The sequence below is a fragment of the Brassica napus genome, chromosome A3, assembly GCF_020379485.1.
Source record: "Brassica napus cultivar Da-Ae chromosome A3, Da-Ae, whole genome shotgun sequence".
In the NCBI taxonomy this organism is placed as follows: Eukaryota; Viridiplantae; Streptophyta; class Magnoliopsida; order Brassicales; family Brassicaceae; genus Brassica; species Brassica napus.
Window position 1 is genome coordinate 21,235,576 of NC_063436.1, and position 16,000 is coordinate 21,251,575.

General features: G+C 29.7%; 1 protein-coding gene and 1 long non-coding RNA gene across 6 annotated transcripts; both read left to right on the forward strand.

Moving 5' to 3' along the window:
* Nucleotides 1-500: 500 nt before the first annotated feature.
* On the forward strand, nt 501-2,473 carry LOC125607071. 5 transcript variants are annotated; one of them, XR_007338359.1, is made up of 6 exons: nt 501-763; nt 872-1,061; nt 1,164-1,300; nt 1,377-1,523; nt 1,602-1,650; nt 1,752-2,473. It is a non-coding gene; the product is annotated as an uncharacterized LOC125607071 (long non-coding RNA). The 5 variants fall into 5 exon arrangements; XR_007338356.1 differs by having other exon boundaries at nt 503-763; nt 872-1,300; nt 1,605-1,650; XR_007338355.1 differs by having other exon boundaries at nt 504-763; nt 872-1,300; nt 1,608-1,650.
* An 8,351-nt stretch (nt 2,474-10,824) lies between these two features.
* LOC106439845 (purple acid phosphatase 10) lies at nt 10,825-13,434 on the forward strand. The gene is made up of 8 exons (XM_013881376.3): nt 10,825-11,107; nt 11,504-11,704; nt 11,774-11,885; nt 11,981-12,210; nt 12,276-12,414; nt 12,496-12,716; nt 12,843-12,964; nt 13,065-13,434. The coding sequence occupies exons 1-8, from the start codon at nt 10,934-10,936 to the stop codon at nt 13,261-13,263; spliced, it is 1,398 nt and encodes a 465-aa protein (XP_013736830.2). The 5' UTR covers nt 10,825-10,933; the 3' UTR covers nt 13,264-13,434.
* The last annotated feature ends 2,566 nt before the right edge of the window (nt 13,435-16,000 follow it).

The following is a 16,000-nucleotide window of genomic DNA, read 5'->3' on the forward strand; positions in this document are numbered from 1 at the left end:
TGCAACCGCACGGGTGTTTGTTTTTACTTTTCTATACATAAATTATTGTTTTAGAACATAAGTGGTATATATTTTTAATGTTAATCATATACTTAAATATTTATATAACTATTTCAAATACAATATTTTTATAATTTACATGTTATAATTAATTAATTGTTTAAACCTTATGTATTTGCTACTTCTTATTATATATTTATTTTATTGTATTTGAATTTAGTTATTAACCAAATTAATATAGGGGATTCATGAGAAAATATATTTAAAAAATATTTTGTATTTAATTTATGCTAAATTCAGACCCGTATTTCAAAACTGGATTTTTTTTTACCAATATTTTTATGCTTATTTATTTTAGATAATTTATTATCTATATATATATAAAGATGTTTGGTTCACTCCTGGGTGTCCACGTGGAAACTCACTCCTTGACAGGCTGCCACGTGTCCAAGGGTTGTGAAACTCACCGTTTCATTTATTCCTCATGGACTTTGTGTTAACACGGATTTTAGAATGCAGTTTTGAAAAAGCCCAACTTGAAAATAGGTTAAGACAACTTGAAACGTATCGTTTTCTGTTTCCTGTTCTTCTCCACCATGGCCACGAAGCTCCAACTGTTTCGATTCATCTTCTTCCTCAGAGCTTGATTTTCACCGGTTACGCATTCATCTTCTTAAAGTCGTCCTTGATTTCATCATCCACGATCTCCATTTATTGTATGTTTCGCTCTTGCAAGGCGGTGGAGAAATCTCAGTATAAAAAGGTTAGATCCATGTTCTCTCGAAATTATCCTGACGACCTATTCAAACATAGATATCCCTTTATTTTCTGGAAAATGGCTAGCTCTCAAGTTTTCTTTTCCGATTTGAAGCCCGGCTGATGTTCCTACACGATTGAGGTGATGTTGCTTCGTTTCTGGGAGGCTAGGAATGTTAGGCAGGGTGATGAACTCAAAACGATGAAGATCAAGGCTTAAAATTAGGTGTAATCAGAATTTAGACTTTTAGACTCTCCGCTGTTGATACGGTTCAGTGATTCGATCCGTTTTTATGAGAAATACAGTAATGTTCTATGAGTGAAATCAATTAAAACTTTTCGTTGAGAGACAATAATTTAAAAGTTTTACAAGGCTATGGCTATCGTTGTTTCTATGTTTACTGAAGAGGAGACTGAGAGGTACATATCATCTGGTTTGCTTTCTCCAAATGTGGAGGCTAAGATTGTGGATCAGGATACGGTCGTGTCTTGGGGTTTGATCAAACTGGCGAACTCAGGTTCCGGAGTCCTACTGTGATGAAAGGTGTTTGCTTCTTCTTTAACACGCAATTCTTTTGTGTTTGGTGTTGGTATGAAACTGTGTTGAGTTGCTTTTAAAGGTTATTTCAAAAACGTAGAAAGCTACTGCTTCTACTATTGATTCAGAAGGATGGTTGAAGACCGGAGATGTGTGTTACATTAACAGTGAGGGTTTTGTCTTTGCTGTTGGTAGATTAAAGGAGCTAATCAAATGCAACGGATATCAGGTAAGAAACAAAAAAAATTACATATAATCAACTTGTGTTTGATCTTCTTAATGTTTTAAAACTTATAAATTTGGTTAGAAGCAGTGTTGCTAGCTCATCCAGAGATTGCTGATGCAGCAGTAATACCGTGAGAACTTACTTTTAAACATGACCCATCACTAAATTCTTCTCTTTAATGACCTTTTTTGAGGCTTTAGCTCTTACTTTTCTATCTTATTGTTTTTGAAGTATCCTGACAAGAAAGCTGGGCAATATCCAATGGCATATATCATCAGAACAACTGGAATCAACTTATCCGAAAGTGAAATCATGATCTTAGTCGCAAAGCAGGTGTTTTCAACCATGCAGACCATGTTTTGTAACTAATCCAGCCGTGGTTCCTTATATTTATTCTGAGTTTTGTTTGGATTACGTAGGTATCTCCATACAAGAGGATATGTAAGGTCAGTCACGGTTTTGTCTTCGATCCCCAAGAATCCCTCTGGCAAGATTTTAAGAAGAGAACTTATAAAGCTCACAACCTCAAAGCTCTGGCAGGGAGCTGTGTCCACCAGCCTTATCTCACACTTCACCATTAGTTAACTCATTTATTTGGTTAATTCCTCTATAAAAATCTCAGTCAAAACTGAAATATTACAAACTTATCAATTCTCATACTGAATCTCTGTTTCTCTGTATATACAAACAGAATATATTACATAAATAAATAAAATCAAACGTTATAATAATTAAATAAATATAATATAACAAGACATTATGGGCCAATATTTAGCCAATATAGCTAGCAACCCCGTACCAGTTGGCTAGGGAGAATCTATGAATTATCAAAACAACTTAAATTAGTGGAAGTATTATAAATTATGGGCAAACACTTGGCGATATTAATCGAATATAACTTGTGACACAAACCACAAAAATGAAACAATACGATAGTGTGTACAATAAATTATTGACACATACACAAAAAAATATAAATCACGCGCATCCCCGGTGCTCAAATTATTGTAACACAATATAAACCAATATCCTACGCCTGATGTAGCATCCCTCTTAAATCAATACTACATAAAACATCAAACAAACTCATCTCCAAACTTACTCATATTTATATTTGGTTGTTTCTATCAAGATAACCATTAAAGTTATATAACAAGATTTATTTTAAAAACATACAAACTATCGTTGCCATCCCAAAACAGAAAAACTACAATTAATCTCACAAAATATGAGGGTAACTATTTTATAGGATAAAACATATTAGCAGATTTATGTTCGTCACATAAAAAAATAACTCTTCTTATAATAATTCTTTTATGTCATTTTCTTCAACATATATATATATATATATATATATATATATAAAAGATGTATTGTAATGTGCACATTTATATAATAATAAATAATGATAGTATATATTATAAAACTAAACATCTGAAACTAAAATAAATATTAAAAATATAATGCTATTAAAAATATAATGGTATTATAAAATAAATATAAATACTATAGCATTTACTATAATGCTAATATTATGATCTCATAATTCTTTCATTATTTGTTTGTTTATAATATTTTAAATCTATAATAACTTTTAAATACTTCATAAATTAATACAAAATAACTTTTATTATAACTTCCCGCCCGCAGGGCGGGCCGACCCTAGTTGTATATATAAAAGTGTAAGATATGTTAATTTTTAGACATGTATTATATAGTTTGTTAATTTTAAGTCGTTATATCATCATATTATATTTTAAATAAATAGTTTATATTTATGAAAATAAAATTTATAAATTTATCAATTGAATATAATTTTATCATATTTATTTTAGTATAATAATTATATTTTAACATGATCATGACTATAAAAGTAGATAAAATAGGATATAATTTATTTATTTTCATTTCTAAACAATAACTTAAAATACATTAAGTTATTGTTTAAATATTACACAGAATTATTAGAATTTTTAAAATATAATATATAAATATATATATTATATTTAAAATGAAAATATAATATGATTAAAGTAGTTACAAAGATTTTATATTATTAACTTTAAAGAAATACATGTTAATTTTTATACATTTATTATATAGTTTGATAATGTTAACCCATCTTACCAACATATTAGATTTTATTTTTGAACATATATATTTTATAATTACGAAAATAAAATATATAAATATATAAATTTAATACAATTTTATTATATTTAGATCAATATAATAATTTTAATTTAATATGATTGATTATGATTATATAATAACTAAAATATTATAGATTTTTTTATTTTTCATTTTATATAACTGAATATATTAATGTATAATAATATTTTAAACTAATTTCAAAATTAGCGAAAATATTTAAATATAATTTCAAAAATGAAGATCTTGTAAAAATCTTTTTAAACAGATTTGTTAGAATTTTAAAATAAATATCTTTATATTTAAAATGAAAAGATATCAAAAGATACTATGATTAAAATATTTTTAAAATTATATTTATTATTAGTCTGAATTAAAATATAGGTTGAATTTTTATGAATAGGTCCATTAGGTCCATTTTTAAAAAAATCACACATGAATCAAGGTTGTGACTTCTGTTTTAATATATAAGATATAGTCATCAAAAGTAGACTTTAGGCCACAATAATTGAGTAGAAATGAATATTATGTATATGTATCATTGCTAGTTTTCCCAAAATTCACGTTACTAATGTTAAGCAAATTTGGTAAGTATTATATTATTGTTCCTAATTCTGGGAAATGATATTCAATACAAAATTTGACCATAGACTAAGCATATCGTATAAGACTATAAGTTTAAAATAATAACAACTAGATGATAATCTGTAAGTTCTTATAATAATGTTTGTTTATGAAATGATTTTAACATTTTGCAACACTACAATCTTTATCGATTATAAAATGATGAATACAAATGTTGGTCTCTTAAATATATCATCGTTGTTGAAGAGTTGACGTATTACATCTCAATTTAATTATTTTTAAGACTTCATATATATAAAAGAAAATTAAGTTTTGTGGCTGACACAAATCACTAAAACCAAATAGGCAACATCGATTGTATAATATCATAATGACGAAAGGAGATTAGGTTTTTTGCTCTATATATTTTTTTTTGTCATCAAAAGCTTCATTCAAAGATCAAATAGATCCTAACACTCTAGCTTCGAGAGCTAGTTGTTGAGGGACCTTAACATCTACAAGTAGAAAAGGTGAGTCTCGTGATCGGGCCTCTTTTGCAAGAGAATCCGCACGGAAGTTCAGAGATCTTGAAATGAAGCATAAAGAAAATAGAGAAAAAGATGATCGAAGTAATTGAATATCATCGAGTTCCGGTGCGAGTGCTGGCCAGGCTTTTGGGGATGTAACGATTTGCACCAATTGTTGACAGTCGGATTCAAAATTCACATGTTTGAAACCGCGGCCACTTAGCTCTTCCATAGCCCAGACGAGGCACTCTGCCTCCGCATGTAGTGGTGAGTTCGAGCGTCTAACCTTGCGCTGTCCCACTACTATCTCTGTTCTCTTCCAAAAGTGTAAATCCCAATCCAGTCTCGGTGTCCTGCTCAGTCCATGACGCATCGACCTGACATCTCCATCTTCCAGTCGCTGCAAAAGTCCCATGCGCTTGTTGTGTCTCCTCGTGGATCTCATTTGCTCCGACCATTTCTGGCATAATTTGAGCTAGCTTCCAAGCCTCCGCTTCATGCCTTGCTAGTTGCAGAGTATCCATCGGTGATGTGTCCTTATTACTGAAGCATTTATCATTCCGGGCTTTCAACAAATACCAAATGATCCATGGAAAGATCGGTGTATCCATGCCTTCAGTATTTAAACTTCCTCCCAGTCGCAGCAAAGTATCAAAATTAACGTATACAGATGAACACGGGAAAAACCCCGGAGATGAAGGAACTGTCGACAGAGCCCAACATTGGATTTCTGGTGGGCATTCAAAAAGTAAATGATTAATGGTTTCATTCTCTGCTCCACACCGTTGACAGACTGTATCTGCGCCACAATGTCGCTCCTTTAACTTGCTTGCAGAGGCCACGTAGCCTGACAGTGCTTGCCATAGGTAGTGTTTCATTTTTCTCGGGGCTTTTAGCTTCCAAACTTTCTTCTTAAAGCTATTGCAGCTCGGTTCCAAGAGCATTTCAGCATCCTGCCTGTTCCTCCTCTGCTCCACTGCAATAGCATAATCCGATTTCATAGTATAGCATCCTGAGCTTGTATGATTCCAGCTATATCCATCACTCCGGTTTGTCTTGCTAATTTGGAGAGAGATAATCTTGGGAACGTCCTCCGCGTCTATGACTTCGCTTATAAGATCGACCTTCCATTCCTTCCTGTGAGTTCTTATAATAATGTTTGTTTATGAAATGATTTTAACATTTTGCAACACTACAATCTTTATCGATTATAAAATGATGAATACAAATGTTGGTCCCTTAAATATATCATCGTTGTTGAAGAGTTGACGTATTACATCTCAATTTAATTATTTTTAAGACTTCATATATATAAAAGAAAATTAAGTTTTATGGCTGACACAAATCACTAAAACCAAATAGGCAACATCGATTGTATAATGTCATAATGACGAAAGGAGATTAGGTTTTTTGCTCTATATTTGTTTACTATTAACTCTCCATAAGTGATTTCATTTTCTACTTCTATAGAATTGTGATTCCGTTCTTGTCTTTGTTTCGTTGATATGAGTTAAGTTTCTTTTTCTTAAATTTTTTTATGAATTCAGTGAATTACATAAGTGTCAATTAAAAAAATGGACATCTGTAAAAGTTAGTTTCACTCTATATACATATTTAAGAATCAAAATTTTGAAAAAAAATTACTGGCAAACAATATGAACATGTTAGTGTTCAAATCTAATATATCAAGCTGTTATATAATATAAGTGCAGACTCGAAATATAAATGTTTTTCTTGTATATATTCACCAGCTCAGTCTAAAAATCATCTAATCAGAACAACAAAACAAATTACTTATTTCACCATTTCGGGTAATATTTGAATCCGAATGGGTTATATCCGAACGCGAATTGATATCCGATTAATATTGTTTTGTACATTATTAATTACTTATTTCACCATTTCGGGTAATATTTGACCAACTTAATTTATAACAATTCTAAAAATCATTCTCGTGATGACACGTGGCTACAAAACATGTTATAATGCTCGAGGATTTATATATAGGGAATTTTTGCGGCAGTTTATTCCTTACTTAAAAAATATTGACTTTCAGGTTAAGGGATTTTTTGAAATTTATTACAGATTTCTTTTTAGAAAGATCTATGAAATCTTTTATATGGTATCTATGCTTAATCACGTTTTTTAATTAAAAACTCGCTACCTAAAATATGGCTAAATGAATATGGCTATATCAACGCCAACCCATGTACCAATTGAAATCGGTTAGAGCATATTTAAAATTGGGGTTCATAACATTAAATTCAAGAGGTCTATGACAGACGAAAAATATGATATTTAAAATATGGTACTTCATTTCATGTAAAATACTATATATATATATAATACTATATTTATATATTATCGTATGATTCGTTTGGATCTTGACTTGTTCTATGCTCTACTAAACGTTTTTCTTAGAACTTATTTTAAGAAATATTTGGAGAAGATATTGAAACAAAACCATATGAGAGATGAATAGCTGATATTTAAAATATGGTACGCCATTTTATAAAAAAATTCTATAATATCAAGCAACATAATATGGTTTTCATAAAGTTTATCAATTACAAACAAATATCGTTTTGATCTTGAGTTTTGTTCTATACTCTATATCAAATATGGTTTTCATCTCCATTATATATCACATGGAATTTAAATTTGATAGACAATTCCTGTTTTTGTTCTTCAAGTTTATGGAGGTTAGTAGGTTACATATCTTGTGGACCATGCTATCCATGGGTTCTACGCACTACGGATATGTGAATGACCTCAGTGGGTTTGTCTTTTTCAGGTATATGGAACTAGCTTTTGGCTATCTTTGCATTTGGAGCTTTTCGAATTCGAGCGTACGTCGAAGATGGTTTACCAAAACCAGAAATGTTGGTCAGCATATTAATGTTTGAGTGGCATTTTATGTAATTTTTCTATAAGAGAAAGGATAAACTCAAATTTGATGCGAGGATGCATGTGGTACTGTTCATCAATGGTATGGCTGTAAATAAAATACAAATTAAAGATTGTATAATTAAAATATTCCTCAAATAATAGAAAAATGATATAGCACAACTAAAGTACTCAAACTTTAAACAGAAATAATATTATTTAGATAAGTATTATAGCTAGAATTCAATACACTATAAACAACAAAAATTGTAGACGATAAAATTAACTTAAACGTACATATATATGCTTGAAGATAAGCTTAATGCCAAATAATTAACGGTGACATACAAAACCTTTCAAGTTAACTAAAAAAAAGACAAAAAGATGGCTTAACTAACGAATTATTACTACAAACACAAGAAGGGAACAAAAATAAACAATCAGTATCCTAATTTTCATCGCAAAAGGTCCATGCATGATTCAGAAACCCAAATAAGAAAACCTTAAGGTCATAATTAACCCCGATTTTTTAACTGGAGTTCTTAGCTTCGGATAAGAGACGATTTTTAGCTTTTAACTAATAAAAGTTAAGAACCGTCTTTTAAATAAGAGATATAAGAGACATTTTTTAACCGAAAAATGTAAAAAAAAGTATCAAATCATGAGTTAAAAATTCCAAATAAGAAACCGAGGTTAATCATAATCTAACAAAAAATAGTCCACAACTGCTGACAGATTTTGTAAATACATACATATCATTACCGGACTTTATCTTCCAATCTTCGAACGTCCAACGAACATGCTTACACCAAAATTTAATGTTTAAGAAACTCCATCGTACTTACTATTATAGTAAAAATATAACAAACATTTTAAAAAAATCTACAATAGTTATAAAAAAATCTACAAACATTTTTAAAAAAATCTACAATAGGTATAATCATGAAAATATTTTTTAATGTTAAAAAATTATAATTTCTTAATAAATAATAAAATTAGTGAACATAATGTTAATTCAATTAAAAATATATGAAGATGAAGTGAGAATGTGTTTTTACTAAAAAAACAATAAAAAAGAAAATATAGTTAAAATAATTATCACAAAATATATTTAATACCAAATAAAAATTAAAATGTCAAATATTAAACTAAAATAATGTAATATCCCGCGCGAAGCAGTGACAAACTCCTAGTTACACTTATATCTAACTACATACAAAGCATTAAACCTTTTATAAAAAAAACATATACACAAAGCATTAACTATTATATATTTATATACATATATCTAACTATTACAAAGCTTTAATTATTTTAAAGCTTCTCGTTTCTAGCTCTCAATGTTATTACAGAATCTTGACAAAACAAGATCGACAATGTCACATGGTGCAAGATCGTAGGACGATCCTCTTTGCCTTTGCCACAAACCAACCAGATTTCACGAGAAGAGTTATCTTTAAAACTTGGAGCTGGTTTATACTCGAGTCTTCCACTTCTTTCAGAGTGCTGTCTTTTAGTACGATAAAGGATTACACTTTCTTGTAATCTATTATATATATCACATTCTAGTATCTTCCTAATAGTATTAGGTTCAACATCATTGTGTTAAAAAAAAAAGGTTCAACATCATTCTATAACCTTACTTGAAGAATGAATATAATCAAGTTTTAAAATTGTTTTATGGTATTAGAACTTCATAAACTGTGATTCTAATCATTGTTTTGAATCTTTTGTCGAGTCAAAATGTATTTTAAAAATCTTTTAATTTTTTACTGAGTCTTTTAGATTATAGGTCAACTTAGAACATAAAACGTTAATTTAGATCTAAAAAATAATTAAAATACAAAATTCATAAGTTTATCAATGAATAAAATACTTTGCACCAATGGATTGAACTCATTTCCAGACACAAAATATAGAAATGTGTTAGCTTTTCAATGCAACTGGTTTAAGGTCGATTCAACGGTTAAATTAAAAGTTATGCATGTTTTTTAGGCATCCTAAACTTTAAAGATTAAAACATATATTATATGAAACAAAGAAAATGACAACATACACGAAAAATAAAAGATGTGGGCTGAAACCTTTTAATAAAAGAAAAGATATAAGACTTAACCCATAATTTTTTTATATTTTTTTATCCGCTCAATTTAATAATAAACCATAAAAACAAATTTACTACTATAGAAAGTGGACTGATTATCACACTTATTTGAGTTTGGAGTTTTTTTTTTCTGAATCTTGTCAATGATAATTAGATCGTCTGTTAAACTTCAAACGGACAGTGACTTTGTTCCGGTGAACACTCAAACTTCCAAAAAAGATTATAGCACATTTTTTGTCTTATCTTCCACATGACCACCTCACTGTGGGCCATAATTAGTATGTTGTTTCTCTAAGCCACACTGTTTTTTTTAATAATGATGGCATTATGTTTTAATTTCTAAAGTTTTAACTTTTAAACATACTCAAGGAAAGCAAATTGACAAAAATAAATGGCGATAAAAAAATGAACAAAATAAATAAACAGATGACAACAAACTAAGAAGTGTAATATAAAAACTTCTGAGCGTTCTATAAGTGCGTAATTAAGAAAATATAACACTATCATATTCCGTTGCTCAAGACACATGCATATCTTGCCTGCCCTGACATTTTGAAGACAAGAAGCTATCTAAGGGCAGCCTCAACGGCAAGAAGCTGTTAAAGTTTGAGTTTATTTGTGAACTAACCAAATTTGAAGTAGCAATTATATATAAAATATACTGTGCACTCTAACTTTATAAGTAAAATAGTTAGATTTTGAATTATAATTTTTTTGGTGATTATACAACCAAAGTTCCCTTAAAGTTTCTAAGAGAAAAAAAAGTAATAGTTTTTAAATGATAAAATGATTTTCATTCAGCTTGGTAACAGGTGTACAATCCGTATCCGAAAGGTGCGCCACTAAGAACTTTTCTTACCATCTCACATGTCTTTTTATTATTATTATTTTTAATAGCTAATACTCCTATTAGATCTCCCGTTAAACCTGTTCTAACTAAAAATGTCCTTTTTAAAAAGAATTTTCATTAATATTAATTTTTTAATTAAAACAAAAGATATATTAGCAATTTCTATATAAAAGGCATCTTTATTATTTGTTATTTGTGGAGGGTGGTGGAAGATGCTTTTTATGCTTCCCATCAGACAAGGCTTCATAAGGAAACTTCTCCATCTTTATAATAATAGCTCTTTTCACAGAAGCTAATCTCACCACTCAAAAAGAAAACAAAAAAAAAAACTATGAAAATGGGTCGTTTCGAAGGATTTTTTCTTAGTTTTGTTCTGAACAGCTTCTTGTTGTTCTGTCATGGTGGCACCACAAGTAGGTTTGTCAGGAGGTTAGAGGCAACAGCTGATATGCCACTCGATAGTGATGTATTTCGTGTTCCTCCTGGTTGCAATGCCCCTCAACAGGTACGTATACATTTCTTCCTTTTAAATAATCAACTGTCTTTTATGAGTTTTGTTATGGTATCACTTTTGTTTTTTTATACTTGTTTTAGTGTAGAAAAGGCTATATATTGGATGTTCTTGAATGATTTAACCTTTGCTTATTGAAAGTTTATAAATATGCAAGCTTTTTCTTCTCATCTTTGTTAAGCAATTGATCTAAATTAACATCAGGATCGACATGAGATGATGGGGACGCTATATAGTGAAAATTTTAATAATTATTTTTTAACAATTTAGAGGTCTATGTTTATGTATATTACATTATAAAAGTTTGAAATCTCAAAGCCAATGTTTTATTAGACTACCCATGATTGGTCCTGAATTAAGGTTTTTTTTATTTGGATTTTCCACAACAAGGTGCACATTACACAAGGAGACCTTGAAGGAAAGGCAGTGATAGTTTCTTGGGTGACGCAAAAAGCAAAAGGATCTAACATGGTTCTTTACTGGAAAGAGCATAGCAGCAAAATGCTAAAAGCCCATGGCAAATCCAAGACGTACAAGTTCTACAACTATACGTCTGGTCACATCCATCATTGCACCATCAGAAACTTAGAGGTCCATCATCATCATTATCACAATCTTTTCTATCGTAGTGTATCTGACTTTGTGGTTCTCTTCTTGCAGTATGACACCAAGTACTACTACATGGTAGGTGTGGGACAAACGGAACGCAAGTTCTGGTTCCTCACTCCTCCTAAACCTGGTCCTGACGTTCCTTACACGTTTGGTCTTATTGGTAATTGTGTCCTGAAAACATATTAATGGTTTTAAAAGAGAGGGAGTATTATAGCTTCCCATGGACTTGAACTTGAGTTGTAAATTTTGTTGCAGGGGACCTTGGGCAGAGTTTTGACTCTAATATAACCTTAACACATTATGAGAATAACCCATTGAAAGGTCAAACAATTTTGTTTGTTGGGGATTTCTCATACGCTGACACATACCCGAACCATGACAATAATAGATGGGACACTTGGGGAAGGTTTGTTGAAAGAAGCACAGCATATCAGCCCTGGATTTGGACCGTAGGAAACCATGAACTTGATTTTGCCCCCCAGATTGTAATGCTTCTTGGATTTATCTTCTCAGTTTTGGTTTACCTAGACTGACACTGATTGTTTTGCAGGGAGAAACCAAACCATTTAAGCCATTCAAGCATAGGTACCATACTCCTCACCGATCATCAGGTAGTACAGAACCATTCTGGTACTCTATAAAGAGAGGTCCAGCTTACATAATCGTGCTGGCTTCATATTCAGCATACGGTAATTAAATGCAGCTTAAAGCTCTTAAACCCCTTTTTTCTTAAACCAAGACTAAGTGGACCCCCAACTATTCTTGGTCAGGTAAATACACGCCGCAGTACATGTGGCTTGAACAAGAATTCCCAAAGGTTAACAGAACAGAAACCCCATGGTTGATTGTTCTGATGCATTCACCGTGGTACAACAGCTACGATTACCATTACATGGAAGGTGAAACAATGAGAGTGATGTATGAGCCGTGGTTCGTCAAGAACAAAGTAGATGTTGTTTTTGCGGGTCACGTCCATGGCTATGAAAGATCAGTAAGACAACAAATAACTTTTTTTGGCCCACCATGTCTCTATTAAACTATTTTTTTTTTTTTTTTTTTTTTGCTAAATCTATTAAACTATAGTTCCTAATAAACATGAGTTATTTGTGAAAACCAGGAACGCATATCCAACATTGCGTACAATGTGGTTAATGGAATTTGCAGTCCAGTGAAAGATCTATCTGCTCCTGTATATATCACCATTGGTGATGGAGGCAATCTTGAAGGATTGGCTACCATGTAAACTATTAATTAAACTTTTCTAATCATTGCAACTTTTTTTTCCCATTAGATTCATCATCAGTACTATGAAAAATTTGAATGGATATGGTTTCTGCAGAATGACTGAGCCTCAGCCTAAGTACTCTGCCTTCAGAGAAGCGAGCTTCGGACATGCTATATTCTCGATAAAGAACAGGACGCACGCTTACTATGGTTGGCACAGGAACCAGGATGGCTGCGCTGTGGATGGTGACACCATGTGGTTCTTTAATAGAATTTGGCATCCCATTGATGACTCTCCTGATGATGATTCTTGATGAGAACATTAGTATATTATTTGTAAGCATCAATTTTATTGTACATGTCCTTGTTCTAGATCAAACAGCGAAAGTGTATGCAAAGAATTAGATCAATAGACAAATGCAGAAACTACAGATTTTTTTGGTATTTGTAACTGTTTCGGTGTATCTATTCTGGTTTAGAGATTATGACTCAGATTTTGTATATACATATTTTAAATATAAAAAATTAAGATCTTATATAATAGATTTAAAAAGGCTCAAAAATGTTTTTTTATATACTTATTATTTTTGTTATTGAATAATATAAATATTGTTCATAAAATCTTAAAGGGTAAAGTTAAAAAAAATTAAATTTAAAGGGTCTAATTCTTTTTCTTTCTTTTTTTTGCACTAGGGTGGTCTATATATATATGTTGAGCCGCCCAGGATACCTCCATCGTTTCTGACTAAAATCTTATCTGCTCATATAAAACCTAGTGGGGGTAATGCGAGAGTTTGTATGCAGAATGATTTTTGAGTTTTGCTAAAGTAGTGTCTCTCCAAGTTTTGTCATCTCTATTAGGCCAACTACCAATGCTCTAATAATGTAGCTTTTATTGTATATATTGTAAGAGTTTGTAACGAGGATTTTGCTACCTAATCACTCCTCTGCTTCAGTCTCATTTAGCCTTTAGGCTCCTCTTCCTTTTCGTATAGTCTCTTACAGTTTATATGACATAATATAAATGGTGTGGTAACTCTTGGATAGAACATGCTGAGTAAAATCTTCTTCATGTAAAACCGGCCCCGTTTTGTTGTAACATGGAGATTTGTTATTGCTACTTAATACTTGGTAAACTCTTACGGTTCTTTGGTCGAATTTTAGCTACATAATACTTAGTAAACGTCTCTACCCAAAAATAGAGCAAAGCTTAAATATTCTAATTAAACTATTTGAAGCTTCACGTGTGTAATCTCCCTATTACACATATATCGAACTATATACAGTGCCGGCTTAGTAGGGAGCACAGGTGGTGCGACCGCCCCGGGTCCGCTCCAAATCTCGCAATATTAGGGGTCCTAATTATTTCATTAGCATATATGATCTAAGATTTGAGCTGCATTAAAACACAGTTTTACAGTTTTTTCTAATTGAAATATCAAATAAGGGGATGTGTGCATGCTTGATGCTCGTTTGAAAAGGTTAAAGAAAATATATTTTTCTTAACATGTTTATCAAAAAAAAAAGAAAATATATTTTTCTACTAACGTGAAGAAAATAACTTATTATAGGACCATTAAAAAAGTTTTGCCCAAGGGCCCTAATTCATCTTAAGCCGGCCCTGACTATATACAAAGCATTAAACCTTTATCAAAAAATAAAATAAATAATATATATATATACAACGCATTAACTATTATATATTTATATACATATATCTAACTATTACAAAGCTTTAATTATTATAACTAGATTTTGACCCGCACATTCGTGCGGATATTTTTTATTTTATGAATGTATACTTTTGATTTATTATAAATATTTTAAGTATATAATTTTAATTTTAATGTTATATATTGTGAATATAAACCTATTATTTTAGTAAATTGTATACATGGTAGCATCCATCATATTATTTTAGTAAATTTTATTGATATTGAATATTTTTTGGATGTTATGATACTAAGTTTTTTTTGTTATTAAATTAAGACTTCAAAATATTAGATTACCTTAATTTTTATAACATAGTTTGTTTTTCCGTATTACATTTCAAGAAATTATTCTTTATTATCTATGATTATACCTTTTGAAAAATTTAAAATATTATCATTTTAAGTTTGCATACTTTATTTTTAAATTTTATATTTTGTCAAAATTGTTTGTAAAATTACACAACTATATTTGAGGTGGGAGATTATATGATTTTCGAAATTGTTTTGTTACTAAATTAATACATTATTTTATATAAATAATTTTAATTTCGGTAATATTTTAATCTCTCAGAATATGTTTATAATAAATATAAATATTAAATTTATAATTAAAATTTGATTTGGCATTAATATTTTGAATGAATAATTAAAGTTTCATAGTTTTCTAATAACATATTTTTAAATAGTATATGAACTAAAGGTTAGTTATAAACTATTATATTTTTGTACATTATTATTTTTTAAACAATATATTGTTGAGAGTTTCAAAATAAAAAATAAAATAATATGTAGTTGTAGATATAAAAGTTTAACCTATGTTAATGAATTTATGTTTATAAATTTATTTTTCTATAAATATAATATAGTTTACGAATTCTAACACATTTTGATGATGAGTGATAATTTATTTAAATAAAACTATTTTAAAAATAAAATAGATAAATTTACCCATATTCAATTCATATAGTACTTCTATTTTAATATAATACATAATATAATTAAAATATATATAAAATAGTATAGAATTTTATTTTATAATAAAGTTTTAATTAACATTGAATTATAAAGTTATATTAGTATTTACGAAATTAATTAAGTATTATTTTATAAAAATATTTAGAAGGTTGGTAAGATTTTATTATATTTTTTTTCAACAGAATTTGTTATATTTAAAAATAAATTTATATTTATATTTGTTTTATTATTAATGTAAATAATGAAATATGTAAATTTTTTAGATGGTCCTAGTATGACTTGTTAACAGTAGATAAAAAATAGGATTCTATTTTAATATATTAGAAGCTTCTCGTTTCTAGCTCTCAATGTTATTAAAGATTCT